We start from the raw sequence: 24,613 nt of genomic DNA, 5'->3' as shown, positions 1-24,613 counted from the left end.
ATTCATAAGTACCTCTCTCATGGCTGGTCCCTCTTCCTCTCCCACGTCTTTCTTCCTCTTCTTCCCTTCTTCCTCTTCTTTCATTGATGCCTCTTTCTATGCCTCCTCCCCTTCCTCCTTTTCTTCCGTCTCCCTCGTCCTCTTCCTTTGTTGATTTTCCTCTTCCTTCATATCCCCCTCTTCTCAGGTCCCTTTTCTTGCCCATCAGTCCATATTCCTCCTCACCTTCTCTCCACTCTCCTCCGTCGCTCCTCCTTCCTCTCCATTTCTCCTCCTCTTCCTCCTCCTCCTCCTCCTCCCCTCCACTCCTTCCCTCCGACTCCCCACTCTTATGGTAGTGATTCTTGTGAGCTGTGAGAGGTGTTTTATGAGTCTTTCGTGTATATTCCATCTCTTCTTGTTCCCACTCGCTGTGTTCCCCGTTTGTCCATTCTCGGTCATCTTCTTCTCCTTCTGCTCTTCCATCTTCTCTTCCTCTCCCTCCTCCTTCTCCTTTTCCTCCTCTTCCTCTTCCTCCTCCTCCTCCTCCTCCTCTTTTGTTTCGTCCGGCGTAGTGTTCTTCCTCGTCTTGTCTTTGTAATTCTTGTTCTCTTTCTTCTCCTCCTCCTCTTTTTGCTTCCCCTTTCTTCCCAACTCGACTTCTATCTCTCCCTCCTCTCCCCCCTCTTCCTTCAACCTCTCTTCCTCTTCTTCCCTCCATACCTCTTCGTCCTCCATCAGTCTCTTCCCCTCTTCCTTCCTCTTCTTCTTCCTGGCTTGGCTTTCTTCCTCGGCCTCGGCCTTCGCTTTCCTCTCCTTCTCTTTTCATCCTTTCTCGTGATATCTCTTTTCTTCCTGCCTCTCCTACTTTTCCTCCTCTTCTTTCTCGTCCTCCCACTCCTTCTCCCTCGCCCCTTTCTGTTTCTCCCCCTCCTCCTCTTGCTCCTCCTCCTCCTCTTCCTTTACTCCTTGATTTGATCCTCGTATTCTTCATTCTTCCGTGACTATTTCCATCACTCTGACTATCGCTACCCTGTCCTCCTTCTCTGCCATTCGTCACACTTCGTCCTTTCCTCCTCGTTATTATCCTCTTCCTTCCCTCCACCGTCTCGTCACTTTGCTCGTCACTCGTCCCTCTCTCTCTACCATCACTTATTCGATCGTTCCGTCTATCCATTCTTCCACCATCCTCTCTGGCCGCGGGTCCTTCATTTCTTCTTTCAATTGAGTAAACTCTATGGGGGTGTTCCGCATCCCATATATCTATCCTTTCTACATATCCACTGTCTATTCCGCTTACAGATGCTTCATGCCTTCTATCATGTAAGTACCGTCTATTCTGGGCTTCTCCATCCCATATTTCTGTCCCTTCTGAGTGTTCCCCGTCTCTTCTACTGACAGACGGTTCATTATGCCTTCTGTCTACTCCGTGCCGTCTATACAGAGCCTCTCCATTCCATATTTCCACTCTTTCTTCGTATTCACTGTCTAGATTACTCACAGATGCGCCATTCCTGTCTCTCCTATTCACTGGTGCTTCATTCTTGTCTCTTATATTCACTGGTGCTTCATTCCTGTCTCTTATATTCACTGGTGCTTCATTCCTGTCTCTTATATTCATTGGTGCTTCATTCCTGTCTCTTATATTCACTGGTGCTTCAATTCTGTCTCTTATATTCACTGGTGCTTCATTTCTGTTTATTATATTCACTGGTGCTTCATTCCTGTCTCCTATATTCACCGGTGCTTCATTCCTCCTGTCAACTACGTACCGTCTGTGTGGGGCGTCTGCAATCCACATCTCCGTTCCCTCCGCGTGGTGTCTCAATTCGCTCGTTCTGGCGTGACCGTGGACCTTCCTCTCATCGTCTTTTTTACCTGCTTGAGGTTTTCTCGCTTCGTTTCTTCTATCTATCATCCTCTCTGCCCTTCTGTCTATCAGCCTCACGTTCCAGTTCCCGTCCATTCCGCCGTCCAGCAAGTCCATCTGCGATCCACCAGTGCCGTTCCGTCCGTCCCCGTCCCCTCCGTCGCTCTGTCCGTCGCCCCTTCTGTCCCAGTGGTCCCTGGCTCTTGGGTCCTCCTCCTCCGGTTCTCTTCTCCACTCCCTCCTCCTCCACACCTCCACCTCCTCGTTTTCCTTCACCCAGCGTCCCTCCTCCCCCTCCTCCGGCTCCTCCAGGCTCGCGTCCGCCCACCGATCCCTCCCTACCACCATTCTCCTCCTCCTCCCTTCCACTCCTCCTCCTCTCGCTCCTCCTTCGTCTCCTGTTCCATATTCGTCGTAACTGTAACCTGAAAATGAAAGAAAAAACTTATCATTGATCCAGCAAAGTTCAATTGATAAAAAAAAAAAATAATAATAAGACCCACGTTACCCAGGGTCTTCGTCCTGGTGGCATTATATGATCTAAAAAAAAAAAAAAAAAAAAAAAAACACCTCCTGGGGATTCGAACGTGATTAACACCTTGCCATTACCCATCACTTCAGGGGAGACGAAGATACCGAAATAATTTGCTCTTAAGGAACATATTAAAATATACTCCTCCTCAAAGACAAAAATTAAGGTGACGGTGAAGAGATGATGCCAGACTTGATAATGAGCACAGGACCTACTTTCACGTCACTTAGAATTCTCAAGAGGCCACGATACACACATGACCCAGGGTAGCTGTCTTGACCTAATACTTTATCCCCCCCGACGTGTTGGTAATAAATCATCCCTCATTACTCTTCTCTCTCTCTCTCTCTCTCTCTCTCTCGTATTCCATCTCTGTAAATTATTATAAACTTTTGTAATCACCTATATTGCGAGTACATCATCAACGAGTTGGCAGTAAAAATTTCTTTATTCATCTTTTCCACACTTTCCCTCCTCTCTGGTTAACATTTTTTATTTATCGGTTTTGGTACAGTCTCATGTCTGTCTTGTATTTTCATCTATTTCTTTTATCTCCTTTATCGTGAACTAATATCTTATCTCCCACGTTCTGGCGATAGGTCCTTCCTTACGATACCCTTACACCGCTTCCTCTTCTCTTTTGCTGATACTCTACCATCAGTTCCTTTGTTTATGTCATCTTAAATTAACACTTCTCATCCTGGGCTGCCCCTCAACCCTGCCTCCAAATCGGTTAAAATGGGGTGTTTCTGAAATGATCCAACCCGGTAGAAGGCACTGCGGACTCTAGTTTAACACATTCCCGCGCCGTTTAAAAAGACTACCTCTCTGTTAAATTTCAACACTTAATGTGAAACTGTGAATCACAGTAGTGTCATATACCATAATATAAATAATACAAATAGAAAACGTAATTATAACGTAGCGTGAATTGTTTTATTTATCATATACAGAAATAAACTATTCATGAAGGGTAACCCTACCATTTCACTGGTCCTGTAATATTACACTTCTGCTACATGTGGTGGAAGTGAGATTCCTAATATAGTTGTCTTAGACTGCAAATTAAGCCTAGTGGGTATCTTGATTCATCTAGTCTCTTTGTTGGCTTAAATTTAATATTGAGTGAATACTGGCATTTATCATCACATTTCCTGCGTTCTAGGAGACCGTCCCAAAACCAGGATCATCTATGCGTCATTGTTTGTGGTGGAAGTGAGATTCCTCAGATATAGTTGTCTTAGACTGCAAGTTAAGCCTAGTGGGTATCTTGATTCATCTAGTCTCTCTGTTGACTTAAATTTAACGCTGAGTGAATACTGGCATTCATCATCATATTTCATCCGTTCTTGGAGACCGTCCCAAAACCAGGATCATCTATGCGTCATTGTTTGGCGGATCTCGCTGAGGACAGGCGTTGGAGGTAAAGCAAGACATCTGCCTTTGCTACACATACAAGGAGTCAAGTTCTGTATTCACGATCTGCCTAGCTGGATGTATAGAGTTCAAGGTAAGTGACTGTTGAATGAGTGGGAAGTTTAGAACATAAACTCCGGTGGAAAATTTAAACACGGGACTGTCGTCTGCTGGGCATGCGTGACTTGGGTGGACAAAATTTTGAATTCCGGTATTTACTCAACATTAAATTATCAGCCAACATAGAGACTGAATGAGTCAGGATACCCACTAGGCTTTATTAGCAGTCTGAGCCGGCTATGTATTAAGAATCTCAATTCCGCCACATATAGTAGAAATGTAATATTACAGGACCAGTGAAATGGTTGGGTTGTCCTCTGAATATTTCATTGCCGTATATGATAAAACAATTTACGCTACGTTATAATTATATTTTCTATTTGTATTATTTATATTATGGTATAAAACAATACTGTGATTCACAGTTTCACAACGGTAGATATTTAACAAAGAGAAAAACGCTTTTTAAACAGCGTGGCAGTGTGTTAAACTAGAGTCCACAGTTTCCTCTTTCGGTTAATACCTGTGAAAGCATCCCATTGGATAAAATCTGTTCGAGTTATCTCACGCCTGAACTAATCCCACAGTCGCACAACCGTGTTAACAGTTCCGACCGTGAGATAATTCGAACAGTTTTTATCCAATTTTAGCTAACCAAATTTCGTGGAATGGTTGAGGGTCACTGACGAGGAAGCCAATCGTTTTCTAGAACATTCGGTTAAAGGCCAAGGTCCCAGGATAATGTCAAAGTTGAAATTGCTATGTGACCTTAATAAGCTGTTTAAAAGTGTTTATTTGGGGTCTTTTCAACTTCTACGTCGTCATTGTTGATTTCTTTCTCTCATTTGTACTTAAGTTATTTAGTCCCACAACTAAAATAAATCGTCTTTTCTCATATTCCCATTTTCTCTCTTCATTCACATTTTTTTTTTTTTATCTACTCGTCTTCCATCATGCCTTCTTTCTTTTTAAACTTTGTTCCCTTTATTGTCTACCCTTCTTTATCCCCTGTCAACTCTTCATCCACTCCTTGCTATCCTAGCTCCTTTCCTCTCCCACCTCCCGCTTCCACTTCCGAGAAACAGGCATGAATCATGACCTGAGCTGACTGCCTGAATCCCAAGCATTAGCTGGATCTGTATTATAACCCTGGAGCTGAGTGGATTTGTGTTTATGCTCAGAGAGAGAGAGAGAGAGAGAGAGAGAGAGAGAGACGGAGGGGGGGAGGGGAATATGAAAGAAGCAGGCAAGAATGAGAAGGTGACAGGTAGACAGAAACCAAGACAGAGGAAAGTGTTTGCATGTGACGGAGAAATAATTTGGCCCCCCTCCTCTAGACCCTGGGAAATATATACATAGACTTGTGAATTATAGTGAACTGTAGGTAAGGGGGAATATTGCATCACATTCCTCATGGTGTGTATTGAATTTTTGTGTCACTGCTTCGAGTTTGTTGTGTTTGTTGGTATATCTGTGAGCAAATTAATAAAAAAAATGCCTCTTCACTACGATAAAGCCTTTTTGTAGTTCAATTTTGGTGCCATTAGATGATTTTTTTTAAAGGGAATATTTCTTGTTAGTAAAGGAAGTAAGGTACCCCATTTGAAATCTTCATAAACTACCACAGTACTATGTAACTTACTTGATTTCAGCTCATTTTTACAACTCCAGGCAAGCTTGAAGAGTAAAGGAGATATCTCGAACCGAAGTAGTGTGTGTGTGTGTGTGTGTGTGTGTGTGTGTGTGTGTGTGTGTGTGTGTGTGTTTCTTACTACCCCCAATCGCTGTATTCAATTTAAGGGAACTTTCTCGTGAAGCGCTGTCAGTATTATTCGTACCTCACATTCTCCTTTTTAACCATACACAAACCCCCTATATAATATCAAAATATATAATACAGAAATACACCTGGGCGCGCGTCCTATAAAGGGGTTAATTACTGTATCATTACCTGTCTCCTTCACCCATACATTTTGGTGCACAAGAGGGACGCCTTCACTCGGTGGCACTGATATAACCGGGCGGCTCCACTGCCTGGTTGTGTTCTTCAATTCCCTCTCTGTCCCATGAAAGGAGGATGGCGAAGTGCCTGAAAAGGGGAACTTCAGCCTGCAATCCTCCGGGGTCTTGGATGATCCTGCGGTTGCAGCTACTACTACTACTACTTCACTTCTGCCACCACTGCTACCACTACTCATAAAATTTCAACTCACCTCCACTCTCGTAATAGTCGCCTTCCACTCCACGAGCGCCGGGCTCCTCCTCCCTCAGCCCGAAGTCCTCATTCCGGCTGGTCTTGCGGCTCCGGCTGGGGAACAACCGGCTGTGGAAGTGTAGCCTGGGGGAGAGAGGTCTTTTTTTTTCTTTTCACAATTTTTCTGTCGTTCGATTATGAAATGGTTGGCTGCTGCCTGAGTGAATAGAGAATTATCAGAGGAGCCATATTAACGTCTTCACTCCGATAACGTCATTTCTTTATTTATTATTTCCTGACGGTCATTCAACTCAGGAGAGATTTCTAGCACTGAAGGGGTTAAATAAGTGTGTAAGTAACCCCTCTAGGTCCTGACGTCACTCTAAAGTAGACTAAAATCGTCGGAAATGATTAAAAAAAAAAGATAAATACAAAAGATGACACTGTGCTAAAGGAAGAGGTTCAAGAAAGTCCAAGAGATTTAAATTACTGTACTACCTTGACGATGGTGTTGCGCCGTGTGAGTCAGAGAGTTCGGTGTCAGATGCCAGGAGGTTTGAGAGAGAGGGGGCGTACCTCAGCACCTCCTCACTCAGCTCCAACACGTGCAGCTCCGGTTCGTCAGCGTGAGGGGGCATGAAATTCTTGACCTTGACCGATTGCTCCTGGCGGGGTTTGACCTGTGGGGGGATTGAGGAGAGGGAAAGGTTGAATGTTTTTTCTGTTTTTGAGGCGGTAGATTTTCATTTTGGGTGCGGTTGAAATCCACACAAAATCCTCGCCATCATGAAATTAAAGCTATCTCTTGTTTAAAAGTATGGGAAGCAGCGAAAACTGTAACAGTATTCAGTACACGAAGAATGGCCAAAAGTAGAGTACAGGAGCCAGTTTATTTCATGATAAAAACTGGATTCTGTAATCTGCTTTTGGCCTTTCTTCGTGTGCAATCTTCGTTAACATCTCCGCTATAAACTATTTCAGTAACTTCTATCTTGACTGAAACTAAAATATTCTCTTTTTGTTTTTCAGCTAAGAGAATCCCGGCTATCAAATGAATAAAATCTGTCTCTATGAATGTGTCCCCCCAAACTATCTCATTGAATATCATCTCGATTAAAAGCTGACTTTTTTTTTTTTTTATAGTCAAGAGAAATACTAGCAGTTACTGGGTTAAAATCTTGAGACCTCGACCTTCCTCACTATCCCCTATGCAACCCCCTGACTTAACACCTTGAATCCCCTTCATTACGACCCTCGGTGTGTAGAGCCAAGCAGAGTAGAGTGTGGAGACGGTGCATAGAGCTGATTAGAGGGTGTACACGCTAATACGCTGCTTCAGTCCATCATCGGTCACGCTATACATTCCGGTCTGTTTCGGAGCGCCTAAAGAGGGAGTTGTAAGAGCTGGCAATATCAATCCCTTCAGTCCGATGTCATCTTTTGCATTCTATTCGTACTCCTGATATAGTTCTTTTACCTTAACCTGGCCCATATTTTAAGCCCATTTGTGTCTCATTTCACACTCCTCAGTGGCAGAAAAAGACAGTGCTTCTCCTCCACATCCCTTTTCCATAGCACTTCTTCGTGAATACCACCATATTCAGTCGCCAGTCTGTTGTTACATCTCAACATTTCAGTGGACCCTCTGCTTCCATCAGCTTGTTATTGTGAAGAATTTACCGTGTTTGGGCTGCCCGACTTGTATTTCTCTCTGCTGTGGATAAGGACTGGAATATGATGTTTCCTTTCATATTCTTGACAGCCAACTCATGTATCCAAATGCTAAAGTCATCATCATCATCATCATCATCTTCTTCTTCTTCATCTTCTTCTTCTTCCTCCTCTTCATCATCATCATCATCGTCATCATCATCATCATCATCATCATCATCATCATCATCATCATCATCATATCCTTCGTCTCCTTTAATACAACTCATCATCTTAAAGGATATATCAATACTACCTGATTTATTCTGGATTACTGTGAGACTGTCGGACTTGATCTATAAGAAATAAACAATAATAATGATTTCATGCCCTGAGGTCATTATATTAGACATCTGCATTTTCATACTGTTACGTGATTACTTCCTGCACGTAACACTTCAACGCAACTAGAAAACAGGGCACAGAACCTAATCAACAGCCGGAATACAACGCAGCCAGGACATAACGTAAACAAAATAAACAACCCAGGGAGAAACACACACACACACACACACACACACACACACACACACACACACACACACACACACACACACACACACACACACACACACACGCCAAACAGCACTCAGGGAAGATCCAAAATTGACCCAACAACAACAATGACAATGGAGAACTCGTGACCCAGTCCACAACTCATCGACCACACACACACACACACACACACACACACACACACACACACACACACACACACACACACACACACACACACACCGTAATCACAGAGCATTAGACGGAGGACCGAGGTTGAGGTAAAGTCCGAATTAACCAGAATCACGACATATGCTACTTTACGGTGCTGGCCCCTGGTGGTGGACTTGTTAACTTAGTCTTATTTGTTTACATTTTCGCCCAGCAAATATGTTCTGAAATATTACAACATAAGCTTTTATTTATTTTTCTTAGTACCATGTCTATGTACCTGGCGAAATTAGAATAAATATTAATGCTTTGAAAGGCTTAAGACTGCATATGAAGTGTATAATGTAAGTAATGAAAAAATCGGAGCCTACCCTTACTATACTTTCCAGTTTCAATATTCTCTCACCAAACCTTTTGACTGCTGACGATTTTTTTCACCATAAAGATGTCATATTTTAACCAGAATATTATACCAAACCGTAGTATCTCCAGTGTAGCGAGGGAGTTAATTAAGATCCTTTTAAGATCTGTGACTGCCACGATTTCTTTCACCTAACTTTGGCAGTATGTTGTGATCCAGAATTTAATGTTTGTGTGTGTCTGTAGCAAGGAAGAAGTTAGCTGACGTAAAATTTCACACTGAAACTACTGGGATTTCTCGTCGTCATCGTAATCATCATCATCATCATCATCATCATCCAGACCTCCTTTATCATCACCATCATGATCATCATCATCATTATCCAGACCTCCTTCCCCACCCCATTTTCCCATGAGCCAGTTGGAATTTCTGGTAGCTGCATAAAATCATTCGGTGTATGCTCGTGTATGAGACCCAAATGTAGCCTGGATAATCGGGAACTGTAAAGTCGTTTGACTGATGAGATTCCCCTTGGATGAGAAAAATCGTCTGTAGCATATTAACAAAATTACTAGTACACGAGGATATTAAAGTAAGTTCATGGTACCGAGTATTTGTGGACTTAGGAGACTCTGGCACCACTTCCTTATTAGTAAATTCTGTAAAGGCGATGGTAGTATTCATTTAGGCTGTGTTACTACTGCAAACAACGTCGATAATATATAATATACATGAGAATATTAACCCTTTAAGTACCATGAGATATGGTGGTAAATCTTCCCTCATTACTCCTCTACACTTCCACATCTCTCTCTCTCTCTCTCTCTCTCTCGCAAAAACAAATCACAGTTACGACGGGGAATTGATCGTAAGTTCTTAGTGAATCTCAGCACAGGAGGGATATTCACAAAGGATCTTAGACATTTGGCAAGATAAGCAAGTCCCCCATAGCAGGGTATTAGTATCAGGAATCATTTTGGTTGTCGTAGTTTTTCATTGTATATTCATTCTAAATTGGCTGTGAAAAGGTTCGTAGGTGCGGTAGTTGCGAGTGTATACGAGAAATCTTATATCCTGGTGTTTTTGCGAGGGGTTTGGTAGCAATTTTAGGTAAGAGTAAATACGAGCAGTCTTTATCCTACTCTGGTTGTACAGTCTCTTAGGTGTGTGAGTTAAGTATACAATAATGCAGTCTTAAATATCGACTCAAGAAAGTAGAGGAATGGGGAGGCAGCACACACAGGCGCGCTGGGGCTGCCTTGAGCTCTAACATTTCTCCTGCCTGAGCCCTAGATCAATAAGGCGAGGGTGTCCAAATATTTGTGCTAGTTGGTTGAAGGCCGGAGAGAAAAATGGGTAGGGTGGTTCCGTAGAGTTTAATATTTTCCTACTGGTGTTGATGAATAGATATACTGCAAACCTGAGGGATATGGTGTTGTGGTTGATTGACTCGGATTCTACGCTTCTTCTCGTACCTTTTCGTCTCCCTTTCCTGTTCTTTTCTTTTCTCTCCTAACTCCCTCCTTTCCTTTATTCTTTTCTACTCTTCTCTAGTCGTCTTTAGTAGATATCTGCACCCTTTTTTTCTTTTCCTTCTCTGCTTTCCTCTAGTCTCCCCTCCATTCCTTTCCTTTTTTCTCCTCTCATCTCACCTATGCTTTCTGCCCCTCTCCTCTTCTCTCCTCTCCACTTCTCGTCTATTCTCTCATCTTCTATGCTCTTCTCTACTCTCCTCTCCTCTCCTAACTTATCCTCTCCTTTTCAAACCTATGCACTCCTTTCCTGTCATCTCTTCTACGCTTTCCTCTCCTCTCCTCTCCTTTTCTCTCATCTACTCCTCTCTTCTCATACTGGCCTCTCCAATGGGGCCAGTGTAAGCTGTACCATATGAGTTTTCTTCTAATCACCCAAATTTTACAGCTTCTGCCAGCAATAAAGTCCTTTTTACGGCCCTCGCTTCACTTCTCCAGCCATAATGAAGACTTTGTGGAGTAGAACACACTTGTTTCAATTTGCTTTCTTTCTTCTTCCTGTAGGCTGTCATTCTCCTTTTCCTTCTTTCTTTTTTCTTTTTCTTTCTCTCTTTGTATTTCTTTCTTCCTTCCATTATTTGCTTTTCTTTTTTTTCTTTCTTTTTCTTTCTCCCTTTGTTGTCTATGTTTTTTTCTGGCATTCTTTTTTCCATATTATCCGCAAGGCCGTCGGCCGTGTCCTGGTGGCCATAGGAAGCTCCATAGCACTTGTTCCTCAGCGATTTATCCCGCAAATTACAACAACCCCGTCACTACGAGGGTTGGTTCTTCCAAGCTGCATGAAACGGCTCAGCAGCAAAAAAAAAAAAAAAAAAAAAAAAAAAAAAAAAAAAAGGCGTTATGAAAAAGAAAAACAAAAGTGAGTCGTCATTATACTGAAGATGTTAGTGGGGATTCTTTTTGTTTTTTATTTTTGTTTTTAATGATGTTTCTAGCCATGTCACTACGAGGGGGAGGGGGGGGTGTCCGAAGTTTTAAAAATCGTGTGGAGGTAGGAAACAGACGATACAGAAAGGCTTCATTGGGCCAGGGGATATTTAATTTTTTTGGAGGCTATTTCCATCTCGAGGTGACAAGTTAAAACATAAATACAGTAAATAAAACTCTACGGATGTCAGTTCCCACGTTTCACATTAGCCTGTGCAAAAGTTTTATACATAGACCTATTTATTCTCTCCACATATTTTGCATATATTTATTCACATGGATATATAATCGCCTGCAAGTAGCGTGACTATAACATAATAAAAAGAAAGTCTTCACCGTACCAGTGGTTTGGGGTTGAACGATATTTCCCTTTTGAGGTGGCAAATAAAAAAAGGGATGTCACTCCACACGTTTCACATTCTATCCTCCAACCAAAGGGACCCCCTAAGCCAGTTAAACAACAACAACAGCAATAATGATAATAATAATAATAATAACAATAATAATAATAATTTGAGTGTGAGGCCATATTGATGTTAGTCCTTCATTTCGATGGCATCTTTTTATTCATTTATTTTTCCTCTTAAGAAACCTACATAAATCATTCAGGTGCGAAAAGTATCTCATAAGCTGAATCAAGTCGTCCTTAGATAGCAAGAGGAAAATATCACAGATTTTCGAGTTAGGTGTGTGAGCACAAATTGGTGTATTATTTTACTACTACCGCATTCCAATTCCTTATGCACATTTCATGTAAAGAAAAAAAAAAGTAATGGAAGCAGCATGTCGGTAAAATACTCCTTGACATATTAGTATATGCGTATATGCATACTGTATGTATTTGCAAATATATACGCATGAGCATATAAATGTCTCTGTACGTACTTTCATTCAGATTTATATCAGAGCCAAGGCGAGCTGGTCTCAAATTTTTCTTTTGTCTGCCCTGACATTAGGCATCAATTGTTCCATTTTCTTTGAAGACTAGCGTACCCATGTTGGTGCTTTGTGGATGACTGCGGGAACTACGTTATTTGGTGCTAGTTTTTATCGATATTTAAGTTTAGTTTGCTGGCTTCGTTTAGCTTCAGGTGGCAATATATGTTTTCACGCTGGAAATCGTAAAACGTGGCTAATTTTCTGTCTGATAATCAACAAACGCTGAGATGGACAGACATAGACTACTCGCATAGATGGGCAGAAAGGCAGACGTACAAACAGCGAGATAAACTGACAGAGACAGAAAGCTACACACACACACACACACACACACACACACACACACACACACACACACACACACACACACCTATATAAACAGACCAGCAAGGGTGACAGCATAGTAGAGGTAATGAATCAAACGAGTGTCCATACATCGATCGTGGCTGTGATATGGGTTATGTAAGGGATGAATAATACAGCAGTGGCCGGATCCATAGCCATCCATTATTATTGAAGTATAGGATCTGTGTGTCATACCTGGCGATCCGTTATACGCGGGACTGTGCACTGAGGCTTTTTCATTATAGTTATTCATGTTGCTTTCATCAAGTTACTTTACTGTATCCCTTTTACTCTAATTTGGCTTTTATTGTTACTCCTATCTTGAATACTGATCTGTAATAAATGTTTAGCAACATAATTTGATGCTAGTCATGAAAAAAGTGATACGTAAAGGATGTAGAGCTATAGCATTGTTTTGTTCTGCCATTAAGCTAAATGAAATAAGCTGCAAAAAGACGAGAGTCTGTGCCAAGTCAAGATAAAGGAGTTAACGTCTCAGCTGTGCACCACAGTCCCTTCCCGTGCAGTGATTTTACTAGATGGTACTGTGCAATACTGTGCTCTCATCTACAGTCGTTTTAATCACATGCAACTGTGCATTACTTGGCTTCCCTGTGCAGCCATTTTATTACTTGTAGGTATCCAGTAAAATCCATCTATGTAATTATTGTATTGTAGTGGGACTCGCCTATGTTTGCGGCTGTGGTGTGGCCCGCACTTGTGTACAGTGTTGCCACGTTTTCTATACCGTTATCTCTCTCTCTCTCTCTCTCTCTCTCTCTCTCCTGGCGGGAAATGTGAGCCACCCTGAGTACTTTTGATTCTTTTATAAGTTATTTATAATTGTGCTTTCATTTGTTAATTTGGTTTTGTTATATTTAGTGATGCCGACAATGCATTCAATGCATGCCTCTCTCTCTCTCTCTCTCTCTCTCTCTCTCTCTCTCTCTCTCTCACCGACTGGGTGTGGAAGTGTTGCCGCTCGCGAGTGAATATATATATATTTTTTTTTTACTTCGGTATTGGCATATGCCTACTATTTTGTCCTACATATTAGCTTATGATTATCTATCTATCTATCTATTGCCAGACGCCTCAATCCCGTTTGGGGTGGCCACAAACAAATCGCCTCCAAGTCGCCCTGTCCCCCGCCATTTCACTCCCCTGCTCCCAACTCACACCCCTCTCTCTCATATACCTCTCCACCCCATCTCTCCATTTCATCCTCGGCCTCCCCCTCCCTCTTTCCCCCTCCACCTCACTCACCTACACTCTCTTCGTCAGTCTTTCACCCTCCATTCTCTCCACATGGCCAAACCACCTCAGTGTGTTCCTCATAACGCTTCCTATCACATCCACATCAACACCACAACGCTCCTTTATATCCTCATTCGTCAGCCTATCTCTCCATGTGACTCCACAGGCTCCTCTTAAATAACTCATTTCCACGGCTCTCACTCTTGACTTGTGTCCTTTCAACAACGTCCAAGCTTCACTTCCGTACGTTAGAGTTGGTATCACAATACTGTCATGTAGTAACTTTTTCACTTCCATGCTCACTTCCCTGTTTCTTATCACTGCTTTCAAAGAACCAGCTACCTTTCTTCCCTGTTGTACCCTTTCAAGCACTTCACCCTCCAAACCTCCATCCTTACTCATCACACTACCCAAGTACTTAAACGTACTCACATTTTCCAATTCCTCACCATCCAACCTCGCTGTACATTCACGGACTTCACCTCTCTCAAAGACCATCACTTTACTCTTCCCTACATTCACCTTTAGATTCCGTTTCTTACACACTCTCTCAAACTCATCCACCAAGCCTTGCAGCTCCCCTTCGTCTTCACTCAACAACACAGTATCATCTGCAAACAACAGTACAGGGAGTTTCCAAACACTATCCTCTCTCACCAGGGCCACTCCAACATCCACTACCCTACCTTGTACCTCTTTTACTACCCCATCCATGTACAGATTGAACAACCATGGAGACATGACACATCCCTGTTTCAACCCAACTTTCAAAGAGAAAAATTCACTTAGTTCACCATCCACACGCACTGCAGCCTTCGCACCATCATACATACTCTTCACAGCATTCAACAACTTCCCATCTACCCCATATATTTTTAACACTTTCCACAGTCCTAGTCTATCCACCCTGTCATATGCTTTCTCCAAATCCATGAAAGCCGCATACAACTTCTTTCCCTTCTCTAGAAACTTTTCCACTAAAGATCTGAGAATGAATATCTGATCTACACAACCTCTTCCCTTCCTAAAGCCTCCCTGTTCTTCTCCAACTAATTCCTCTGTTCTTTCTCTAACTCTGTCAATAAGTATCCTACCATACACTTTTCCTATTATACTAAGAAGACAAATGCCCCTATGATTACCACACACTTCTTTTTCCCCTTTTCCTTTGTACAAGGGAATAATTATACCTGACTTCCAATCCTCCGGGACTCTACCTTCCTCCCAGGCCAATCTGCACATCTTCCACATCCATTCTACTATTATCTCTCCCCCATGCTTCAGCATTTCCCCACACACTCCATCAATTCCTGGGGCTTTCCCCGATTTAACTTTCTTCATTGCTTCCACAACTTCTATCCTACTGATTTCTTCCTGTCTTCTCACCTCCCTCCTTCTCCCAGCCATTCCCCAGCCACTTATACTCGCATTACTTCAATCCTCCACGTTCAACAATTCCTTAAAGTGTTCTCTCCATCTGCTCACTTTTTCTCCCTTCTCCACTAGTAATCTACCATTTTTATCTTTCACTCCCCTGCTAACTTCACTTCCACCCTGTCTTACTCTTTTCACCCCTTTCCAGAACATTTTCTTACAGTCCCTCCACTTTACACTCAAATTCCTTCCAAATTCCTCATCCACTCTCTTCTTACTCTCTCTTGCTAATCTTTTCACCTCTCTCTTTCTTTCTACATATAACTCTCTCTTCCGCCTCTCAACTTCTTCCACGCCCCTATTTCTCATCCATTTATTGTATGCTTTCTTCTTTTGTGCCACAGCCTGTTTCACCTCTTCAGTCCACCACGCTGTTCCTTGCACCCCCCTCCATCTTCTCTTCCTTCCACACACCACATCACATGCTGCACATATTTCTTCTGCAAATATTCTACATACACCTTCCACGTCCCCCATCTGCTCCAATTCATATTTGCCCAATCGTTCCTCCACTTCTCTCTTATACTCTTATGATTATAAATGTGATTATTCCTCGTCCCTAAAATTATGGTAAAAGCCGATAAATGTGAGCATTTTTCCCTAGCAACACCTGTACAGGCTATCCTTGGGTCTACGGAGGTACTTATTTTACCTTAGGCCAGACTGGGTAAGTGTTGCCACTCACAAGAATTACATGAATTATTTCTTTTACTTTGGATATTGGCATATTTCTTTTTTTTTTTCAGGCTCATTATCTTATATCCATAACTGTGATATTATTACCCACCCTAAAACTACGCTAAAAACCATTAAAAGTGACTACAATTTCTTTTAGCAACACTGTACAATATGAATGCCATGTTTCTGTGTTACTGTAAAAATATTTTATGCATAATAAGATTACTGTTGATTCATCCATCAAAATACACAAGTGTAAGTTTTATTCATCTGAATTTATCGAATTTGTGATGCCTTGTACATAAATAGCTTCCGTTTCACATCGCAAGTTGGGGAAACGTGGCACCATTGTACACAGGTGCGGGCCACACCACAGCCGCAAACGTGCGCGAGTCCTACTATAGACACTACTGTATGGTACGACGCTGTCATCGGTGCCGCTGGAGAGGGACGCCTGCGTGTGGTGGCACTGATATAACCGAGTGACTCAACTGCCTGGTCATACAAACGTCCCTCAGTTACTTCCCTATTTTCACAAATGAAGAATGGTAGACTGCAAGAGTAGGGCAATTTAAGCCTTCAGTACACCGAGTTCACGTTTCAAAAGAGCATGAGATCACAACAACAACAATGACGACGCTTTCATCAATAATAACTGCATCTCTGAAATAACGCACTTTCATCTGCAGTCATGTTTACTAAATGGATAACTGTGTGAGACATCCGCTTTAATGTCTGCAACGAGGGCTCTCTCTGAAGGGTAGAAAGACTGAAAAGGTTACGGTCCCTGTTACGTAGGCAAAGCAAATGTCAGCCAGGGCGCGTCTTTCTTACTCCCTGTAGCTGCAGTTTTATACATCCTCCATGTTTAACAGAGTAAATGGGTAAAACGAAATATTAAGATGCATAGTGAACATATTCGCATAGGTTCGAAACTGGAAACTGAGAACTGAAAAGGAGAGGGAAGGGGGAAGGACGAGGTGGTAAGGGGAGAGGGAGAAGGGAGGAAGAGAAATTGTGAGAGAAATACCAACAAATTATACCAAGGTAGCATTTTCAGCTCACTTTAACTCATCCTCTCCAGCAGAAAAAACGTGGCTTCACATTTGTCGTGTTTAAGCAGAGGCACGCAAGCACACCACTGCTCTGCAAAGATTACTTCTGTTTAATGCTTTCTTAACTTGTTTTTTGCTTCTGTTGTCAGTTTGCTTGTTCGCTCATTTACTAGTGTCCGTTTTAAGTTTGCTGACGTACATACTCCAGGCTTTTTGCAATTGATTGGTTGATATTACCGCAGGAATGTTAATGCTACGGCTCTTCATCTTATTTCAATATGCTTGACGTAATATGCCATAAAAATTGCATGCGGAGATATTGGATTATACGCTTACATGTATGTACGTATGTAGAAAATTAATAAACATTATTAATTTTGGACAAATGAATGTACTGTACAGTAGCAATACAAACACGACTTAAGAGTTAGCGTTTATTCCCGACCTTTCTTCATCAAGGAATGAATATTTCCTTAGTAACGAAGCGTCGTGAACACAACCTAACTGCTAAGTCTTGTTTCATTTGCTACCACACATCCCTCTAATACCTAATTCGTTACAGCGTCTAGTGAGTTAAGACGCTTTAACCGGATGTGTCCTTACGAGTGATGTTAAGGGGTGGTTGAGGTTAACTGATCACAAAATGCTACTCAGTGAAGGGCGACGGGTCATCCTAGCTTTAATTGCCTTGACTAAGTGACCTAGCCGCAGGCCTCTACGCTCCAGTTGGATGGACGGTTACGAAGTCTTATAACCCTTCGACATTGATCTCACACGCTGCTGTGTTTCTACTGCGCACGTAAAATACCTGATCAATTAAGTAAATGACCTAATGCGGTTTAATTGCCCCGGCCACCCTAATTGCCTACGCCACCAGCTTTGCCTCCTAATTACACCATGCCTGTATGCACAAATTGCAGGCTAAGCGAATTCACAGCATACACATCCCTTCAGTACGATGACGCCTTCTTACGCTATCCTGTCATTGCCAGACGATGTTAAACACCTTAAGTGAAATCTGTCTCAGTGGTGGGGGTTAAAAAAAATTCCCCATTAGCCTGTCAGTATGGTGTCGCCTCTAATATTTCTTTTATTATTATTATTATTATTTCTGTTTAGTTCAGGGTTAACCTCTCATATTTCTGTCGTCAATGCAATACACTTCAAACGCTTATTGCCCTGCAGTAAGAGAAATGTTCCTTAAAGTGTACAGAATCCTCTAATATTGTTAAGAAGACATCATGGTACTGAAGGAAATAGGTTCATCTTCCAACTAGGTCATCCACACTGTACTCCAATTACTTTTTATTTTCCTGTACATAATCCACCTTACTCATTACCTCACCTCCTGGCATCAAACTGTGTAAAATTCGACTGCCTTACCTCCTAACCTTCCATTTCTCTTGTCAGTAGTCCACCTGTTTACTATTTTGTTCACCTCACAGCCTCGCATCTCACCTGTGTAAATTCCACCCCATCCCTTAACTCCACTCTTCCATCTTGCTTGTCAGTACTCCACTTTTTCAGTATCCGTTGACTCTCCAACCTTGCATCTCGCCTACATAATGCTCCACCTTATTCACTGATTATTTCCCAACCGTTATTCTCGCCTACCACTTTTCAGACCATCCACTTTCTTGTCCACCCTCCAGCCTAGCATCACGCCTGCGTGAAATTCCACTTCACTTATCTTATAGGCACCACCTCACCTCTCACCTATCTGTATTCCACCTGTCCACTACCTTGTCAACCCTTCATTAACCTTAAATCTCACCTGCTCCAAATTCCAGTTATCACCACACTCACCTTCCTAACCTCACACCTCACTAGCAAAAAGTTAAATTTTGTCCCCCATCTTTCATCTCAGCCCTCCATCTCAAATACGTAAGTCACATTTCCTCCATAACTTTACACCTCAGCTTTCACGTCAACCTTATCTTCCTAACTTTAGTCACACCTCACCTGTGTAAAGTTCCTGTCGACGCCCTTAATACATAGGTAGTTCTTCAATAGATCCCCCTGTGGTTGACCCCCTAGATTCCACCTCAGGTCTTCCACTACCCTACCTTCCTAAAATACTCTTAATATTCATCAGCCTTTCATATCACCACACACACCGTCTAAAATTCACCTTTCCCTTAATCAACATTTCAACCTATGTTTCGAAAATTCTTTATCATCTGTTGCCTTGCCTTACAAAGTTTACTGAATCGACTTTTCACGTCGCGCACTAAAAATTTCACTTCATTACCTTCCCTTCCAAATTCACCTTTACCTTAATCACCCTCTTTATCTCACCTGCGTAAAGTTCCTGCCGACGCTCTTAATAAACACGTAGTTCTCTGGTAAGTCCTCCTGCAGTTGACCTCTCAATTCTTGCCTGAGGTCAGCGAGGGGGAGGTCAGGGGGCACCCGCACAAACCCCGCCGATACCGTCTCCTCGATGACGGTGTTGCGGGCGAGACGGCGGAACGGGATCCATTTGTCTTGTGGCAGGATGTAGATGTGGAGGTCTGCTAGCTGTGAGAAGAAAAAGAGAAGGTTAAAGAGAGAAACTGGAGGATTAGAGAGGAAAAGAGAGTGAGAGACGGAGGGAGGGATGGCTTTAATGAGAGGGGGGGGGGGTTAGGGGAGAGGAGGCAAAAGATTGAGAAGGAAAAATAAATTCGTTTGTCTTGTGGAAGGATGTAGAAATGGAGGTCCGCTAGCTATGAGGAGAGAGAGAGAGAGAGAGAGAGAACGAAAACCAAGCAACTAGTAAAGCAACTTCCTCATTGAAAAATTATAACAACACATCAAATGGCTTTTTATTCAGATACCGATTACTTAGATTCCTTCCAAGACTCAATTATCGCTCAAGGAGGTAAAGAAAGACCAAAAAAGGAAACGAAAAGAAAAAAATCTCGCTCTTGTAGCCGGATCTTGAATATTTCACGTGGCTTCCCTCCTCTGACCTTCAAGTTATCGATGTTATTGATTTCAGACTTTCTTTCCTGTAAACCACGGCGGAGTGATTGGGGTGATTAGTTTCTACACACACACACACACACACACACACACACACACACACACACACACACACACACACACACACACTCTCTCTCTCTCTCTCTCTCTCTCTCTCTCTCTCTCTCTCTCTCTCTGTATTATCTTTAGATAGATAGATAGATTGATTGATGTCGATATTGATCAGTGCTCATAGTACTCAATTGTAATTCACAGTACTCCACCGTAAATTTTGAAAACAGGTTGATATCATGCAGTGCAACCATGAAAGTTATTATTGTGATGTAATACGTGTAATTATCTTCAGTACTTTTTCATAAACCCAACACGTCATAAAATACTTTGTTCTTATCACTGCACTGTAATGAATGAGATTTTCCCACCATAAACATCACTCTGAGTAAACAGCACCAAAGAAGTGTTAATTTCCATTACCTTAACTTCTTTCTGTGTAATCAGTTCTTTCCCATCCATATTGCCCTCCCCTTAATGCTGTTCTTCCTACTCCCTTTCTCTCTTCTCCTTCCATTTCCTCCATCCCTCTTCCTCTCTTCTTCCTCTACATGCCGTTCTTCCTACCCTCTTTTCTCTCATCTCCTTCCACTTCCTCCATCCCCCTTCCCCTTTTTTCCTAAACAAGCCGTTCTTCCTACCCCTTTTCTCCCTTCCTCTTCCTCCCTCCCTCTCTTCCCTCTCCCTTTGCACAGAACGAGGGCAGGAACAATCATCTCCGGACCACAAATTACCCTTCACCCTGCCTTGTTCCCTGACATGCAAGTAGTTCCGCGGAAAGGGTTCATTTCACCCAACCATAGTAACAAGAGGGTTCAGAGGGCGTGTGTGTACAGGGATTTGTATTGTGTGTTAGGAGTACTGGGAATAATGATGGTGATGGTGGTGGTGATGGTGAACTTGATGGATTTAGTGATCGTGGTTGTGATGGTGTTAGTGATGGTGGTGGTGATGGTGATGGTGAAAGGGATGGTGTTGGTGATGGTAGTGGTGACGGTGCTAGTGATGGTGGTGGTGATGGTGATATTGATGTCGATGGTGATGATGGTCATAGTGATGTCGATGGTGATGAAGTTGTAAGGTTTTGAAAACATAAATAGGAAGAGAGGAAAGGGGAAGAGTGGGAGGAAGAGAGTGAGAGAGGGAGGGAGAAATAAAGAGACGGATAAAGGAAGGAAGCAATAAGGAAGATTGATTTAGGAAGCGGTAGGAGGGAGGGTGGAAGGGAGGAAGATGGGGAGGTGAGAGAAAGGGAGGGAAAGGAGAAGGAAGAAAGAGAGGTAAGGAGGGAGAGAGGGAGGAAGAGAAGGAGGGAGGGAGAAAGGGAGAGGCTCAAGGAGGGAGGGAAGGAGAGAAGGAGGGAGAAAGGGAGAGGCTCAAGGAGGGAGGGAAGGAGAGAAGGAGGGAGGGAAGGAAAGACGCAGGGACTTACGTGTTGAAGTTTTATCCATTTGAAAACTTTCCTTGTTGGTGACCCTAATCGATTGAGAAGAGAGAGAGAGAGAGAGAGAGAGAGAGAGAGAGAGAGAGAGAGAGAGAGAGAGAGAGAGAACACTTATACCGAAAAGAGAGACGTAACAGAGAACAGAAAATGAGTCCAATAAGAGAGGAAGCAGAAAGGCAGGCGACATAGCAAAATGAATGAGAAAGCATGATATCTGGAGGTCTGTACTACTTGTCTGTTTCACTTCGCTGTTTTTATCGGCGTGGCTGGAAGAATGTGTGTGTGTGTGTGTGTGTGTGTGTGTGTGTGTGTGTGTGTGTGTGTGTGTGTGTGTGTGTGCCACAAAAAAAAAAAAAGAGTTAGGGGCACGCAGAATTTTTCCCCTCCAAATAAAGTGGAACATTTATGGAAAGCGAAATTTATGATAAGATGCCTGGACAAGACGTAGAGACAAAAAGAAGAAGAAAAATAAAAAATGAAGGTAGAGATCAGATGTAGTAAGAGACGGATAGAGGAGAACTGTTCCAGAGTTGACCAGTTTTTATTCCTTTTGCAAGAGTCGTAATAACTTCCTTCTCTAACCTTTGCTCGGGTCTTAAAAAATAAAAATCATTATTGGCTGCCTGAGTGACTCCAAAATGGCGGAAATGTCCAGTCTGATGTCATTGGGTTTTCGCTTCATAGCATTGATTAGATGAAGGTCGCGGAGGAAAGGAGAATTTAATAGATAAACAGACTGGTGGTTAGGTAGATAGATACACATAGATAGATAGACAGATAGATAGATAGATAGATAGATAAGAAACAGGGATAGCTATGTTTCTAGGAATGTTATCATAACTGCTTTTGTTTTCCTTTTCGTATTTTTGACCCACTCCATTTAATAATAGGAAATGGGGTTATAATGATGATGATGATGAGGAGGAGGAGATGAAGGAGGAGGAAGAGGAGGATGGTGATGATGATGATGAAGAAAAAGGAGGAGAAGGAGAAGTAGGAGGAGGAGGAGGAAGGAGGTGGATCAATTATAAACCAATTACTCAAAACATCAAAATTCGTGAAGACAAAAATAGTAGCAAAGATAATTATTTAAAAAGCCTTAAGAATAGATGAAGGAAAGAAAAATAGGAGTACCTTTAATAAACATATCTTGCCTGACGCCGCATCTTGTTAGGAGTGACTTAGAGAAATTTATCTCCAAGCATTTGTTCCTGTCCCTACTCAGCAACGATCCCTTCTCCTGGGACACGCCTCCATCCCTCACTTAATCTACTTATCATTATCTTTTATCACCATCATTATCATCAGAATTATCACCATCATCATCATTAAAATTATTACCATCCTTATCATCAAAATTATCACCATTACCTTCGCAGTTATGATCATTATTAACATCATTGTTTTCATCATCATTAGCAGCTGTATCATCACTATCATCACCACTTCCAGCAATATCATCACAGCTTAATCACCATCACTATCACCACAAATTAACATTATTGTCCCCACAGCTCCCATCACCATTACCATTATTGCCACCATCATCACCACCACACCAACATCGCCATCACCAGTATCACCACCACCACAATCATCATCATTATCACCACCATCATTATCACCACCACCACTATCACCATCATTATTACAACCATTATCACCATCATTATCACTATCACCACCACTATCACCACCACCACTATCATCATCATTATTACAACCATTATCACCATCATTATCACTATCACCACCACTATCACCATCGCCACCACCACCATTATCACCAACATCACCATTATCACCACCACCACTATCATCATTATCACCACCACCACTATCACCATCATCACACAACCCCGAGCACATCTGAGCCACAAAAATCCATAAGAGGAGCATTTACCAACAAGGAAGAGGCCAAAAATAGCGAAGGATATTCACCCAGTTTATAAATATTCGTGTGGGAGAGAGAGAGAGAGAGAGAGAGAGAGAGAGAGAGGAAATAACAGAGCAGATCGTGAGATATAAGAAAATTCCGGAAAAATAAATGGCTTCAAGATATTCTCTTTCTCTTTCACACACACACACACACACACACACACACACACACACACACACTTAACCATAAACACACATACCACAAGCACGCTCACATGCCAGCACGCGCACATACTCACGCTACACAAAATCACCACAAGTTAACAACTACATACACACACACACACACACACACACACACACACACACACACACACGTTCTCATGTCAACACAAGTCCAGTACATAAATGCCATCACGCGATATGAATTTTTATCCTCTTCTAATTTTTCCCTTTTTTTCTTTTTCGTGACTTGTGTACCCATCGCCTGGTCCCTCATTCCTATATCGCCCTTTCCCCTTTTTTCTTTTCATTTTTCCTTCTTTTCCTTCGTCTTTTACTCTCCATTTTTACTCCATTTTCCTGCAGTAAACCAAGTGTAGACTGATACATTTTTCATTTATACCATATTTATTTTTCTGTTTTCCTTTTCTTGCTTTTCTTCCACTTCCCCCCGTTCTTTCAAGTTTGTCTGATCTCTCTCTCTCTCTCCCTTCATTAATCGTTCTACTCCACGCTTATTATTTCATTTTCTTCCCTCATCTAATTCTCCCCTTACCCGTTGCTTCACTTTCTTTCCCCTCCTCGTCTCCTCCTCATCATCATCCTTTTCCCCTCATTATTTCCTCCCTCTCCTTCCCATTTTCGTCACCCTTCCCCTCTTCCTCCCCTCACCATCCTTCTTCTTTATTCTTCCTCTCTTCTCCTTTCAGTCCTCCCTCTCGCCCTTCCTCCTCTTACATTCCCTTTTGTACCTTTCCCCTTTTCTCCTTATCTATCCTCCCTTTCCCTGGCCTTCCCCTTACTCCTTCCATTCCTTTCCCTACACCATTTTCTCCCCTTTCTTTCACCACTTCCCAATTCCTTAACCATTTTCTCATTTACCCCTCATCTTCTCCTCACCCTCTTCCCTTCATCCCCTCCCATGTCACTCCTTACTTCTCTCACATAGCCTCTGCTTGACCTGGTATCCCCCTCACTTCCCCCAAAGGTCATGTCCGCTCATGTGACCTTAATCTCTAGTCATGACCTGGTTTGACCCTTCTCTGTGATGGCCATAGCGGTAATACTGAGGGGGATTTTTCACGCTTTTTCCCCT

At 42.4% G+C, this 24,613-nt stretch overlaps 1 protein-coding gene across 1 annotated transcript in view; it reads right to left on the bottom strand.

Moving 5' to 3' along the window:
- The window catches only part of LOC145414885 (uncharacterized), an 80,274-nt gene that overhangs the window by 29,506 nt on the left and 26,155 nt on the right, over positions 1–24,613 (bottom strand). Inside the window, exons 2-5 of the mRNA XM_080284302.1 lie at positions 19,254–19,475; positions 6,550–6,731; positions 6,071–6,195; positions 1,752–2,274 (exon numbers count right to left, since the gene is read on the bottom strand). Of these exons, the coding sequence (XP_080140428.1) occupies positions 1,752–2,274; positions 6,071–6,195; positions 6,550–6,731; positions 19,254–19,475 (1,052 nt within the window). The remainder of the gene's footprint in view (positions 1–1,751; positions 2,275–6,070; positions 6,196–6,549; positions 6,732–19,253; positions 19,476–24,613) is intronic.

This window comes from Coenobita brevimanus, chromosome 101 (assembly GCF_032717465.1).
Source record: "Coenobita brevimanus isolate Jiangsu-jjx chromosome 101, ASM3271746v2, whole genome shotgun sequence".
NCBI classification, from domain to species: Eukaryota; Metazoa; Arthropoda; class Malacostraca; order Decapoda; family Coenobitidae; genus Coenobita; species Coenobita brevimanus.
The sequence above is the reverse complement of the archived record's forward strand: the minus strand, read 5'-3'. Positions and strand labels throughout refer to the sequence as shown.